At 45.0% G+C, this 15,294-nt stretch overlaps 1 protein-coding gene across 1 annotated transcript; it reads right to left on the reverse strand.

Annotated features, from left to right (window-relative positions):
* Positions 1–1,860: 1,860 nt before the first annotated feature.
* On the reverse strand, positions 1,861–9,577 carry STPG1 (sperm tail PG-rich repeat containing 1). The gene is given in 6 exon segments (XM_075774283.1): positions 1,861–2,089; positions 3,639–3,732; positions 7,071–7,098; positions 7,584–7,679; positions 8,504–8,605; positions 9,572–9,577. Coding segments are annotated over 6 exon segments (555 nt in total).
* Positions 9,578–15,294: the final 5,717 nt, after the last annotated feature.

Raw genomic sequence — 15,294 nt, forward strand, 5'->3', positions numbered from 1 at the left:
AGATGTCGGGCTAGCCTGAGTGTGTCAAGGGTGTCTTGATTGTACATTTGACTGTCACTCCTGTGCAAGGGATTACTCAGAGCTGCTGGAAACACTGAGATCCTGGCTCCGAAAAGCCCAGACATCAACAGCTGCTGGATAACCAGCCTTTGATAAACCTGCTGCTTTGTGATGGCTATGTCTGTGGTGATGGTGTCCCCTTGTCCTTTTCATGCACTGACATGGGATTGCGTTGTGTTTCTAATCAAATTGGCATAAAAACCAGGGAAATGAAAGATGGCATTTCTCTACCATCTGCAGAAGGTATTGCTAGCCTGTTCCCTTTCTCTTTAATTGATTTTGGTAACCGTCCTTAACCATTCTGTGCCAGATCTTCAGCATGAATAAACTGGCCCAGCTCTGTTCCTTCTTCAGAAACAGACTGATTTACGTTGGCTGCGGATCTCATCCTAGCCTAGTCAGCAGAACAGCTCTCAGGGAGTTGGCGTGTTCACATGGTACATTGCAAGTCTGGGGTACGAGCTGAATGTGACTCCAGAAAAGCCCATTACCCCATTTGTGCTGCCACAAGGGCTCTGGAGAGACTCATGGTACCAGCACGTCCTCTTGCTCTCTGTGGCTGGTACAAAATCTGCAGCTGGCTAAGTCCAAATGCTGGAAATAATAGCAGCATTGCTATTGTCTGCTTTTCCAGACTTTCAGTAACCTCCCAGAATGACTTAAGAATCTTAGAAGAAATAAACAGGGCAAGAAATATGAGTGTGACTAACTGAAAAAATTATGGTTTTTGTGCCTGGCAACAATTAGCCAAGGGGCACTGAGGAACATGATCCGCCCAGGCTGAGCTGAGCTCTACCTCCACCCCACAACCAGCTCTGTATCCACACAGTAGAGAACTGCTCAGCACAGGCAGACCACAGCAGGATTTGTCCCTGTGTCTGCCCTTCTCTGACCAATGCCAATGACAGAGGGTCAAAACTCATCCCTGCTCCTTGCATGAGCTGTCCCTGTGACCACTGCCCGCAGCAGCAAGGCAGCTGCCCACTGGTCCTGGCCGGAGGGACTGGCGTCTGTAAGTCAGTGTGGGGTGTTTAACCCATTCCTGGCTGAGGGTGGGTCCCTGCTCCTGCTTCCCCAGGCATTTCCTGATTACAAGCTGCAGGATGTGTTTCTTCTACCATTTCACTTGGCTTTATGTCAGGAAAGCTCCAGTGAAGCCTATGGAGGCCACGACAGCCAGAGGGGTATAAAACAAGGAGACCATGCAGAGGTGCTCTGTAATGCTGCTCTCCAGCTGGGGCATGGGGGCTCTCTACTCTAAGAAGGCATGTTTTGGGTTTTTTCCTCCTCTCTCCCTGCAAGTGCTCCTTTCTTCCAATCAAATAGAAAAATACTGCAGGTGAAATGTCTGTTGTACCAACAGCACCAGAACTCACACAACCTGTTTGTTGAACACACTGACAGTCAGTGATGCTTTAATGGCCTTTACATTGCAAACATGCTTTTTTTTTCAATCTTGCCTTTAAAAATAATATTGTAAAATATGGACCAGCAAGTTGGACAAAGAGCTGGTAGTCAGGACTCTGGTGCTGCTTCTGCCGTGGTGCTGCTGTGTGGCCCTTTGGATGATACTAGCCCATCTAAAGGTGTCAGGAGACACTATGCTTTGATCTTACAAGGATTTAGACACTTGGTGCTCACTATAAACCTACTATTCCCAGTTCACAAAAGGTCCTATATGCCATGTGGTACTGAGTCAGGTGCCTTCAGGTGACCACACGCCTTTGTGGGTGAGCTCTGCTAATTGCTGTGCTTCGGGGTTTTTTTTTTTCTTCCATGTTGAATGGGCAATAGCGCCGTTTAGTCACATTTGTGTCTTGCTGTCTCTAGCAGTAAGGAGTACTTCAGAACAATTCTTATTTTTAACTGGCCCAGGGAACCCTTCCTGTGATCCGCGCTCTGTCCATTGCCCTGTGTTTGAGACAAACACAGCACTTGAACAGTCCTGCTTGGACACCCTTTGTAATCCACGAGGTTGTACTGCCCAGGTGAAGGAGGATCTTTACAAAGTGGGATGGCAGCTTTCTGCCTGTCAGTAGAAAGAAATGTGAGGAACTTGTCCCACACGGATGGGGTTTTATGTCTGGAAATAAAAGCTGTGGTTTCTGTTAAGTACCCTGGGGAGGCAGATGCTTTATAGTCCTAAGCCAAAATCTTTTGGGAATGATCTGGGGAAAACAGGGTCCAATTGCAATGCCATAGACAGCCCACTTTATTTATTTTAACATACAAAGACTCGCCAGTGGTCTGAGCTCTGTAGAGAGCTGGCTGCTCAGCTACTCCAGAGCAGGGTAGCACTGAAACTGACAGCCATGCCAAGTGACTGCAGCCGGGAGTTCCTCCCATTCTTTCCCACTGACTGAAATGGGAGAGGGAGCAGGCTCTAACCCCAGCAGTTGGGCGTGGAGTGTTTTTGTGTTTTCTGATAATAGCGACTGGCGATCTTCTCTCCTCGTATTTAATTTGCCCTTTCCTCTAGCCCTCTGTCCTTATCAAATGCCACTTGGCATTGCTTCCCTCCCACCCTACAGCTTCCCAGTCTTTTTACAAAACCCCTGTCATAAGATACAACTGCTGAGAGATGTAGTAAAGATACACCTGTTGGCTAAGGAGAGCCGTGGGCTTTCTCATGTTCTCATTCTTTTCCATGGTCAGGAATTTATTGTTGATCTTAATCTTAGGTCAGGCAACGTAACTCCATGGTGACAATAAATTTACTTGAACAGTTTGCTGATAGGCAGATTTATTTGCCTTCTCACAAGGATACCAAGGGGGAGGAGGGCTTGGGAGAAGGGAGTTTCCTTTCATGCCTTTTAATCTCTTTGAAACAAGTGGTAGGGTGGAATACATGGAAATGGCAGTTCTGGCTTGAAGGAAGTACTTGAAAGCTTTACCAGCCTCTTTCCAGTTGTAATTCCCAGCCTTCAGAGGGGCTGAGGAAATGCCCATGTTTTAGCCACCGGGTGCCTTGAGCTGCTGCGCAGCCACAAGCATCCCTCACGGTTCTGACCCAGCAGTTCCCAGATTTGACTCTTTATGCCCAGTGCGCTACTCTAGGGGTGAGTTTAGGCACTGGGAATGCAAAAGAAACACAGCCTAGTGCTTAAAGCCTCTCCCTGGGATGTGAAGGATCTTTTTTCCAGGTCATGTGTGCTCTGGCTTCTTGCTCTGTAAAATGGGGATAAGAAATTACCCCTACATCATCAGGGTGGTGCAGTATTTAATTACTGTTTGTAAATGTCTGAGAGATCATCTGATAAAGGAACCTCTGATACACTGCTCCAGGGTATCAACCCACACTCCCCTTCAAGGCAGAGCATGGTAACACTTCCACCTCTGAGCCAGTTTCTGTAAACCTGTGGCAATGAAAAAAAAAAAAAAAAAAACAAACCAGCAATGGCTGTGCTGGACCAGACGATATAGTGGGACACTGCAGGATCACTCTGCCATCTGACATATTTTCGTATGTCCCGTGAAAGTGCCATGTCTTCCAGGATGGACTTAGCTGAAAGGAGTTTTCTTTGCTTCCTTGGTAGGTTTATGTGGCTGATAGGTTGCAGGCTGTGGAGTAAATCTGCCCATCCTTGTTAGGTGGGGAGGTCTTTGACTTGAAGCAAGATGTTGTACCCTTGGGAGACACCTTGATGAGGGAATCGTTGGTGTTGTAGTGACCTACAAAACAAACAGGAAAGGGATGTGAGTACCAAGCAAGGCCACAGTGGTGGCACTGAGGAAAGAGAGTGCATCACTCAGTGAGCATAAGAGAAGGAAAAAGAACCGGTATAACAGGACTGTGTGGGGAAATCACGTGTGGATTTAAAAAGTGCTGTCCTGGGCAGAGCCTATTTCGAGGGACACTGATAAGGCAACACTAAACTTTGTCCTGAGCATAGGAACAAATGGAGATATTGGGAAATTTAAAGAATCAAATAAACAGGAGGAGAACTCACACATGGTGACTTGTAAGATAAGCTACAAAGCTACATGACCTCACGCTCCAGGTCCCAAACCTCACCAGGCAACGGGCCAGGAGTAGACTTCTTTGCAGCTAGAGTATGGTGGAGCTTGGCACATTATGCACTAATGTGGCTTCTCCTGAAGCCTCTGGCATTTACACTGAGTTGTGGAGTGTTCTAGTGATACCTTACAGCTACTCAAAACTGTCAGGGTGGTTTCTGGATGGTTGTCTCAGCAGAGATTCTAAGGGACCTACCCACAGCTCTTGGCAAGGAGACTCACTAGTGTCCTGACACCCACTTAAATCTAACATGCCTTAAGAAGCTTTGAGTGACCTGAATTTGTGCGCGATGGTGCTCTGCAATATCACCAGCAACATCTTTCCTCCCACCTCAAGGCTCAGGTACATGGAGAAGGCCATTTTCCAAATTTTTCAAAACTTAATTCTCTCATGGCTTTGGACACAAATACTGTCTGGCCAGAAATGTTATTGCTTTGCTTGCAGAAATGCACAGAGGTCTGTTTCAGAAAAAAGAAAAAGGGCTTGTGAATGCCTTTGAATTGACTTTACCTGTGGGTAATTACCAACAAAGGAAAGCCCACATTTAAAATCCAGTTGTCTCCATTGTGAGTGACTCTAATGATACAGCTGTAGGCATATTAGGGCCAAAATCAGGGAGTGCTTACCAACTGTAGGTAAGTCTCTGTGACTGCCCAGCATGTAAAGGTTGCATTTACACAGATGCTGAGGATTTGAAACTCTTGCAGAAAATGTGGCTTTGTGTGTTTAACTGCTGTCTCCAGACTTCTCTGATGTCAACTCTGTGTTGGGTTTTGTTCAAGTTGCCAATTGAACACAGAATTTGAGGCGGTGCTGCCAAGACACCAAAGGAGTGTCTGTATGGCAGCCCCTGGAAGGCACTACAGAGAAAAGGACATGTCTCTGTGGCTGTGGACTGATGGCTTCAAGCTAAAGATGACTTCAAGAATCTGTATTTTAGTTTGTTCAGGCCTGCAGATAACTGCTGGAGTGTTTGTGCCCTCCTGCAACTTGCACCAAGCTCAGCGTGCAGCATGGTTGTTATGCTTCTAGCGGTCCATGAGCTAATTAACTTGGACAGAGGTACCAAAAGTCCCTGGGGGAGCAGGTCACGCTACTCTTCTGGAGCACTTGGCTACCTGCTGCAGTCACTCCCTGGTGCACACTGCAGCTCTTCTACCAAATATACATAGAAACACATGTCATCCACAGCTCCTAAGGAGCCTCGCACTCAAAGTGAGAATCGCTCTCTTTACAGAGTGAAAAACACTCTGGTGCCAAAGGTTATATGAGTTACCCAGAATAGATCATGGTAGAATGGGACAAAGGGAAAGATCCTTCACATTCCCTGGATTAAACCTAACCTCCTGCAACATGCTCCAGAATTTAAAGCTTTTTATTGTTGGCTGCTGAAATTGACTTTTTCTAATCAGCCTTAGAGAAAACATCTAACAGTCAAGCTAATCCATTGATGTGAGTGGAAGAGTCCAGTTCATGCACAAGACTGAGGAGGTAGCAAGAAACCTGCATAAAAGGTTCAAACACAGAAAGACTGATGCTTTTTCCCTGTTTTTTTCCTTATGTTTCCTATATTCAGCTAGTGAAATGCCTACAGTAGTCATAACGTTTAACTGGCTTTATTTTAATATAGGGTTTGGTCCCAGAGATTTGAAGACAGCTCGGGACACTGTTTTCTTGTTTCTCACTCATTTTTTCTCCAATATTTGTCAACTTTCAGCTGTCACTGCCTCAAAACCAGATCCTCCGGTTACTAGACAGAAGTTCCTTTTTGCCTGAGAGCAGTGACCATGCAAAGACTGCAGGATCTGGCCGCCTTTGTCTTCTCAGATGTCTCTTTGTCTATAGTCATAAATTATCAGACACTGCCATCTTTTAAATAGATAGTTTCCTGTTCTGCTTCTTGTAGGTTAGATATTATCTCCTACAGTAAATCATGAGTCAGTGATTAATTCAAGAAGGCCGTTCCCAGAAGCAAATTCTTACAATGTTAAAAATAATATGATGCGAATCCATTATAGTATGATATAGAAAATAATTATGGCCTACAAACTAGTTTAATCAACTTAGAACATGCTGGGACAGATACTCAGTTGGAGTGAGTCATTATAAGAAAGTTCACAGTCTTAGTGTATAGGTTGTGTGAGCGGACATGATTACCCCATGTCAGCTGAATCTTGGTAACTCTGTACGTGTGCTCTTTGCACACCCAAATTGTGAAGTAAGACATGTTTGTTTAAAACACCTTTGCTGATGTTTAAACTGTATCAAATTACTTTATAAAAGCATTAATTGCTTCAAGAACATGCACGCAGCCAGTTAAGATGTCTCAGCTGATGAGTGGCAACTTATTAAGCTTATTAAATTGTGTCATCTTCATTCTGTCTTAAACGGCTATGCAAACTCATCAAATATTATAAGGAGTCAACATGCTCTGCCTCACCACACACTGGATGTATCTTGCATTAAAGTGCAGCTTAAAAGGGGACAGCTCACTAGGAAACGGCTGCAATGCAGGCATGCTGTGCAGAAAAAGACAAAAACTTTTTCTGAAGAATAACAAAACAATCCAAAAGTAATCACAGCTACAGCAAGACACCATTGAAGGGACAGGAAAGTCCATTAGCTGTGCATATATTATTATAAACTCTCTGATAATTATTAATAACACTTTGTTGTTTGTTAACATCTTCCATATCTCAGAACACACTCTGAATTCCTGCAGACTAAAGCTTACAACACCCCAGAGAAGCCTGGTCACCGTGGCATGGGTGTGGAGCATCAGGTACAGAACAGTTAAGTGACTTACACAAGGGTGAATCAGCAGGAGGTTCAGGAACTGAACCTGAAGGCTAGCTCCTCAGCTGATATAAACTGGCACAGCTCCACAGCAAGTGGAAGGGCACAGTTACATCAGTTGTACATACGCAGACCTGATTCCCAGCTCTGAGGTTGAACCTCAAAACCCAGTACCTGTTACAGATGTAACGTTCACCTGCCTTGAGCTTCTTGGCAGAAGTTCCCTATAAGTAATCAAGGCAGGTTGGATTTCTGGGATTAAAAGTCCTGGGTCTTTCAGTATTAAAGCTAGTGATGTGGCAAGGACAGGGGTTGCTGCTGTCCCAGGGCCAGGATGCGTTCTTCCTCCCTTGGTATTGAAGAGTTACTGCCTAACGTGTGCTCAAGGTTCACAATAGCTTGGGGTACATCTGCAGCACAGTCAGAGGTGAGACAGCAGATCATGTGGAAATACCTGACCTAGCGTCATGCTTGTGCATTTAGATACTGGTGCCAAACTGCCCACAGTGGCACAGACCTCAAAATCATCAGGCACGGGATAAGTACCTGCACAAGGCTCTGGGCTGTTGCAGCTACCCTGAGAGCTGTACCCAAATCAGGTAGGTTACAGCTAGTTCTAGTGTCTTCTGGAACATCAAACATCACTTCACAAACATTACAGATTAGCTGTGCCGCCCCCCTCCTTGTCCTCCCTTCCAAATCTCCGTACATAGTATTGATTGGGTGCTGGAGTGGGGATTTTCTCAATCTTCCTAGCAATGGGTTGTTGAAACATGCTAGAATTTCCCTTAAAGTCTTGCTTGGACTGGAAACATGATAAGATTTGTAGGCATTTGCAGTGGGATAGTTGGAGATTTTCTTGCATGCGGTGTATGGAACCTGGAAACAGAGGGAGCAAGGAAACTGTCAATAGCTGAGTTGGAAAGAAACTGGGGCCTGGAATTTACCAAATGTCATTTTAAAGGACAAATCACTTTCTGCATTTTAAAAACAGCAGAACTTTAGAGAATTGATGGCTGCAAGTTCTGTGAGATGAAATGGGGGCAAGAGTGACTTTTTCAGGTACTAAGTTTCATTCATTTCTTCTTTTTGGGGTGGAGATGCTCATCAGCTTGCAAAAGAAACTTTAAAGACAACCTTTAAGTCTTGTGTTAGAACAAATCCTGGAATTATCCACTTTAGCTACAAATTTCAGATAGCTTAGTACAATATTCTAAACGAGTCCACAAAGTGTATGTGTGTGTGAATCCTTCTTTACACTTTGGTAACTTAACAACAGCTCTGCCAATTTTGTTTGAAAAGGTTCATGCAAAATTAAAAAGGCCCATCTCTGCGTGAGACTGAGCAAAGGAAATTTCAGCCCCAATAGAAATTTAAAAGGTAAGAGCACATGAAAAAGCAGCTTAGAATACCTGTTGAACTTCCACCTTAATTATAACTGTCTGACAACGAGAAATGATTTTCCTTCTTGGCTGGATTTTAGAAACATCCCAAGTACAACACTAAATAGGTATTGCAGACATAGCCAACAGAGTCAGTTAAAGACCAGAGCCACTGAAGTCAATACAAAGGCACTAAGTGGCTTTAGCAGCTTTGGAAATCAGTCTGAAATAAAATGCTTCCCCTTACCAGTGAAGGGAAGTTTCCAGTTCCTTTCTTTGATAATGAGGTGCTGTTGATCTCTGCAGACTAAAGAGTTACTGTATAGCATCCTGGGCCTCGGTTTTCATTCTAACAAGAGACATATCACACGTGTTGACCAAGCTGTATTAGTTACCTCTCTCCTGGGGCAAACACGATGAGACATGGCACAGGCTCACACTGATGCTAATGGGACAGCTCCTTTCCCCAGTACATCCCTGCTCTTCATCTTTCTGAGCACAGACCAAAACATACCAATTCTTTAAGGAATAACTCTGAGAATGGTGATGCTGGAACAAAGCAATGGTCCATACAGTCTGTATGTGGCCATGTGTATCTAAACAACTTTTAAACCTCGCTTACAATGGGTCTTACTGGCCCTTATGGCTGGAGTTCCACAAATGAACTACTATTAATAATTTTATTTGTATATCTGTTGCTCCGAACAGCTTTCATGGTAAATTACCATCCCAGTTTACAAATGGAGAATGGCCAATGTTTGTACAATTACTTCCTTCTTTCAGGTTTAAATTTATTGGGGTTTAAGTTAATCCTGATATTCTTCTGGTTCATATGATATGGGAGAAGCTCACTATTTCATTTGTCTTAATTACCTCACATACATTTCAAGTCATCTTATTTGCCTTCTCTCTAAATTAAACATCTTCAGTGTTTTCAGTCTTTACTGGGACTCTAATGATCATATCTCTTATTTCTAAATTGACTCTATTTCTGCCGTAGCTTTATTTTAGAATTAAGGTGGCCAGAACTAAACATAACATTCCAGCTGAAGGTGTACTAGCAGCATAAATGATGGTATTATTGTATTTCCTGTATCATTTTCCAAGCCATCACTTGCACCTCCAAATTTTATGCTTTAATTGTAATTGTGCATTAAGGTAGATGTCTTCATTGTTTCAAAATTATAATCTTTTAATGCAAATCTCCTGTTGCATGGAAAACGGAATATTTCTGAGTATGAGGAAGATCGAATTTCTCTACTGTCTACGTGGCAATTTGTATAGACTGGGAGCCACAGCAAATCTAAAATCTCACCATCATCTGAGTTGGACCTCGTTAATTCAGCATGTGGGCAGAATGCATTATTTGCAGTCACCACACCTTTCCTGACTCTCTTCTTTTTGGGCTTTTCAAAAAGAGGACTGGGCGGGATTCTATTTATAGAGCCAAATAAATCAAAACTTGCCTGTGTTTTATATGATACCTCCAGCTTTTCAGGTGTGGTCCATTGAAGTGCTGAATGGCCTTGGTAGCATGCCCTACTTCTGCCAATCCCAGGAAAAAAAGTGGGATTTGGGAGGTCTGGGACCATAGAAGATGAAACAAATAACTTTGTACTAACATAAATGTGAAACGATTCCAGTATGTAGGATGGAAAGAGCTGAAGTTCATGATCAATGAGAGCATTCTACCATTATGTGAACTTCATTAATTATCTGCCAGTTAATAGTGGAAAATACCCTGGAAGTACCTGAAAGTGACTTAGTTCCTGTTCTGATGTCTTCAGAGTTGGATTTTGACAATGATCAGATGTCCTCCAAAAAACAGCACAGGGGTAACAGTGAGGGAAAGAGAATAAGATGCATGGGACTGAAGAACAAGGCAATGTGGAGTCACAAGAAAATAGTTTGGACATTATTCCACTCATGCAAAGACACAAGGCTGAGTGAAGTTTTTGCAGGATCAGGAAGGAACTGGAAAGATTCAAGATTAAAAGTGGGGAAATGGAAGCCTGCATAGGACGAGTATATAGTTGAATAAAACCTACCATCCAGACGGCAGCTGGAATGACTTGCTCCCCCTTAAGAAACAACCAGAAGTGTCAGGGAGAAGCACTGAGGTTCTTGCTCTGCTTGTTCTTGCAAAAGAGTAGACAAAAGGAAAGACTAGATGGGATTGGGCAGGCAGTGTTGTCTGCTGGAGAAGATGCTGTTGATTTATAGTGAGATCATGAGCAAATCGCTTCACCAGTCTGTTTTTCTACTGCAGCTGAGCTGTTTCTTGCTACATGCATGAACAAGTGAAATAGTGCTACTACTGTGCTAAAAATAATAAAACCCAAACACGTGCCACTTCCAATAAAACTGGAAGAGCGCTGCAAGGAATCAGATCCCAGGTCTCCAGTTCTTGTTATTTGCACACATAATCCTTGTGAATTTGGCCTTCCTCGTAAAAATGCCATCTGGGTTATAAAGCAAATGGTCACAAATAATCTTTTCCACATATTTTTCTTTGTAGGAAAATGCTCCAGGACAACCCAAAAGCTGAGGTATGTGATGCAACTGTGGGAATTTCAGCACAGCTGCTCTGACTTATGCTATGTTTTGGTTAGGCCTCTGTGTGATACTCCTAAGATGCCAAATTTACAGAGGAAGATTTCTGAAGATGTGGTCTGAGAGCTTGTCCACACGGAGCAGGCAGGGATCCTGAGCTAGCTACTTTTTATCACCCCCCTGAACTAGAAGCAGAACCAACAGCGCACTGCACTGGTCTCTGGCTTGCATCCCTGCCGTGTGGAAGCCCTGCCACGTGCCTGAGGTTCTCCACCCTGTGCTCCATGGACAAGAGGGTTGTGCTGAGGAAAGCATGATCAGTCCAATTTGCTAGAACTGGCTATTAAAATTGCAGCAAGTTTCCAAAGCAGCTGATAAAAAACTGCATCTGCAAGCTCCATTCCCTGGTGTTGCCCAGGCTTGGCTGCTCCTGCTGACCAGCCTGCTGAGGCTTGGATGGAGTACCATGCTGAGCCCTGCCCCATACAGAGGAGTTACTACTCTGACAGCACGTTCTTGATTAGCGCCTTCCAGGATAGCACGTGTCAGAGAAACAGCTACAGAGCCCTTCTCCCATCCAACACATCCAGCGCTGCATTTGGCATGCCCTCAGTGGTGTTGAAAGTGATTGGAGAGTAAATATCTGCACGCCCTTGGAAATGTACCTCCTGCTAAAGTGACTGCGCACCTGTGTGCATTTTGAATGCTTTGAGTCATATTCTGCTAATATAAGGGGCACTGAGCTGCAAGGTAAGTGCCTCAGAAATACGCTGCAAACTCCAGTGTTCTGATACCTGCAGGGATGTGTGAAGACATGGTAAACTGGCAGAGTTACAAAAGTGGGTCAACTCACCTGTCAGGTATTCTAGGTCAGGTAGTAAGAAGCAAATAAGCTCTTTACACTGCCAAAATTACAAGGGGGTAAACTTCGTGTACTGGCATTTATCCCTGACTACTCTGGTACAGAAATGCATTCCAAAATGGCTGTGCTGAAGAGGATACTGTCAAGTGCTTTTGATGGAGGAAAGTAAGTCAGCAACCCCAAAATGGTCTAGAGTTAATGGATCTAATGCTTCCGCTCCTCTACCTGGTGCAGTAACTTTTCTCTAGGGATAAAGTGTAACAAAGAATCAGCCATGCCCTTGTGTAGCTTGTGGTTTGGCTTCCTGCCTGCTCTGCCCTTCCAGCAGGAAATTCTCAAAGGGAAGGGAGTGCTTTGTGAAGCTACCTGAAGACTCTGCCTCTTCTCTTTTAGTCAGAACTTAGCATCAGGTCATCTGGAACTCCTGGAAGCTGACCAGACAGACTGATGGCGCCTACAGAAGGTATTTAAGCAACTTCTCTACCTTGATCATTTTCCCTCATCTTTTGTCCTTTACGTTCTTGATTGCTGTTATTCAGTCCTGAGATAATACAGTCCTGATATCACTGAGATGGGAGAGACAAGCAAGGAGGAAGAGATCAAAGGAGAAGAAAGAGAAGATGCCAAAGGCAGAAGAAGAAAGAGGGAAGATGCCAAATACTTCCTTGATGTACCTACTTTACATACCTGGTACACTAAGTTTCAGAAATTCTTAATATACTTAATTTTCAGGGTTCTGTGGTTACCACGTAGTCACCAGACAGCAGGAGACTGTCGGCAGGGGCCATGGGCATCCTCTTTCCAGCAGCAGAGGAAGTAGCTTGGAAGCCAGATCCAGAAAGCCCAAGAGGCCCTTGGCACCTCTGAGCGTTGGCTGGACTTGAAAAGGAACACAGCAGAGTGCAGGCTGGGAAAACAGCATGGGTTTAAAATATCTTTCTGCTTCCCTCTGCTGGCCAGATAACGGATGTGCCAATGTAATTCCCGCAAATCTGGGAAGGATCAGGGTGAATAGCAAAAGATAGGAGAGGTCATCTTGTCCTACCACTACACAAGCATTAATTTCACTGATTTCTTTGAATTTGCTGCTAAAAAAAAAAAAAAAAAAAAAAATTTTAAAAAAAAAGTTATATATATGTATGAGTACTGGGGAGCTCAAGAAGATTGGAAATGGGACCAGGGCCAAAGCTGGGTGGGTGAGAGATGGGGAGATGGTACAGACCAGGGCACCGTATGGGGAATAATTTCAAGGTTTAAACCAGTAACACTGCATTACCACTTCCTTCATACTGTTACCAATTGTGATTACAAAGTTAATTTAACAACCTTGATCTAAACTTAGTTGCTATTCTTGTTACAAAACAGGATCACTATGAGTTGCAAAAAATTCAAAACAGAGGCATGAACCTGAAACATTTTTGTTACTGACTTGGTTATACTGAAATCTCTTTGACTGAGAATTAAATCCTTTTTCTGAGTTTGAAATTATTTTCCTACAGTGTTTGTAAGGACTGGAGGAAATCTTGAAACCTAAAAGGAACAGCCACTGGTAACAAAATTCTGATTATGGAGATACAGGAAATATGTAACATATGTACAGTGCCAGCTTTCATTTTAAATAGGATGTGTAAGTTAAAGGCAAATCTGACATTTATGCAGGATTCAAGTCAAGAAATCAGCAGTTATTTATGTTCTTGATTTCTCTGATTAATTTAAGAAGCAAAGGGGGGAAAAAAAAGCACTTTGCAGCACTGCTGTTGCTGAATAGACTTTAAGGGTGACTCGGTGCTGTAAAAGCACTTTTGCAGGTTGTCCTCATTTACCGAGCCAGTCATCTTAACAACTCGCTTCACCAGGATGACCCTCTCTCAATTGAAAATCTGAGAAAAGATGTTGAGCGCCCCAGCTCCTGCCGAACTCGGATGCTAAGCTGCCCGGTGCCATCCCAGAAGTGCTGTGCTTTGCAGGCCTGGAATCAAAGGTAGTGTCATTGACAGCCAAGAGATAGTGAGATGGAAGCTACTACAGGTTTTCAAATTACATAGTCTCCCACAGACATATTATGACCAAAAAAAAAAAAAAAATTCCTCATATAATCAAGCTCTGGTGCTATTACTACTAGTCACAGAGCTGCACTGGCAATAGTACTGCATTAGGAAAGTTTAACTAAAACGTGTGCTTCTGACCAAGGATAGTACAGGTCTTTAGATGAGCTCTGCAATTAGAGGGAAGGTTAGTGCAAGGAAGAGGGCTGAGTAATTGCTAGAGACAGGGCTGTGACATGGGTGCTGACAGGACAAGGAGGGGGTCAGTGCCACAAGGGTGCAAATAGTAAACATTCCACTGTCTTAAAACACACAGCAACTGGAGGGTTATGACTCGATAGCATTTCTAATTCTCTTGTGCTGGCTTGTCCCCAAGGAGAGCAATTTTGGACCTGAAACACCCGTAACTGGCTGCGGATGGGTTTGTTTCGGACACCACTTCCTACTGATTTGTTTCATTAATGAATCCTTGTCATGCTTTGAAAGAAAAACCTTTGCGTGGCTGGGATTTTCCTTCTTCAGCTGTGAAATGATTATTGAAATTGCTGCTACACAGTACCAAGTACTGCTTTTTTGCTTGGTGTACTGAGCGCTCCAGAACATCCACGGAGTATCTGCAGAATGGCAGGTATCCACGTTACAGAGCTACCACACATCGAAGATGGTGTAGAACCACCATTGTTTCTGAAACAAATCAATCACAAATATTAACGTGCAGCAGACGGACAGAGGCTGCAAGGCCTGCGTTGGTTTTCTACAGAGATGTAACGGATCAGCAATAACCTTTGTTTTCTCCACTCAGTGAACCGCTGCAGTCCTGCTTGCTGCGGTGACCGGTGCCTGTGTACAGGACGATCGCTCTGATGGGTGAGAGGGGCGGCGGGACGTAAGTGCCGCCACCGTGCTGCCTTCGGGGGCGGGCAGGCGGCCTGACCAGAGGCACTCTGAGCAGCTGCAGGAAGTGACGTCACGGCACCGCCCCGGTGATAGCGCGGTGCATGCCGGGAACGGCATCAGCCCGCCCCGTGAGGTAGCGCGGTGCAGGCTGGGAATGGCGGGTACTGACAGAGTGAGGCAGCGCGGTGCGTGCTGAGGGTGCCCTCCTCCTGCCCAGGTGAGGCGGCGCAGTGTGGACGGGCGCGGTCTGTACCGGCCGGTACCTGCCCATGGGTCTCGGGACGCTCCGGCCCTCGGCAGTACCGGCAGCCGAGGGAACGCGTACACCTGGTTGCTGAAACAACGGCCGACCTACCTGTTCCTCCAATCACAGCACCTGTTACTTTGGGCTCTTCGGCAGGCGCCAAATCACAGGCGAACTCTCAGAGCCGCCGTGCGTGCGGTTAGTTAAGGTGGCTCGGAACAGCCTCGTTGCGCATGAGCTTTAAGGCGGCTCCGGCGGCTGCTAGCCGCCACACTCCCCCGCCCCGACCGAAACGAGCGGCGGAACCTGGCTCCGCCCTCCCGCCCGCCCCCTTAGAGCCCTGCGCCTCAGACGAGCTCGGCCCATAGGCTGGGCCAGGCCCGACCCCCGCCCGACAGCCAGTCCCCGCCGGCACCCGGGGCCCGGCCCTAGACTGA

The sequence above is a fragment of the Balearica regulorum genome, chromosome 22 (genome assembly GCF_011004875.1).
Source record: "Balearica regulorum gibbericeps isolate bBalReg1 chromosome 22, bBalReg1.pri, whole genome shotgun sequence".
In the NCBI taxonomy this organism is placed as follows: domain Eukaryota; kingdom Metazoa; phylum Chordata; class Aves; order Gruiformes; family Gruidae; genus Balearica; species Balearica regulorum.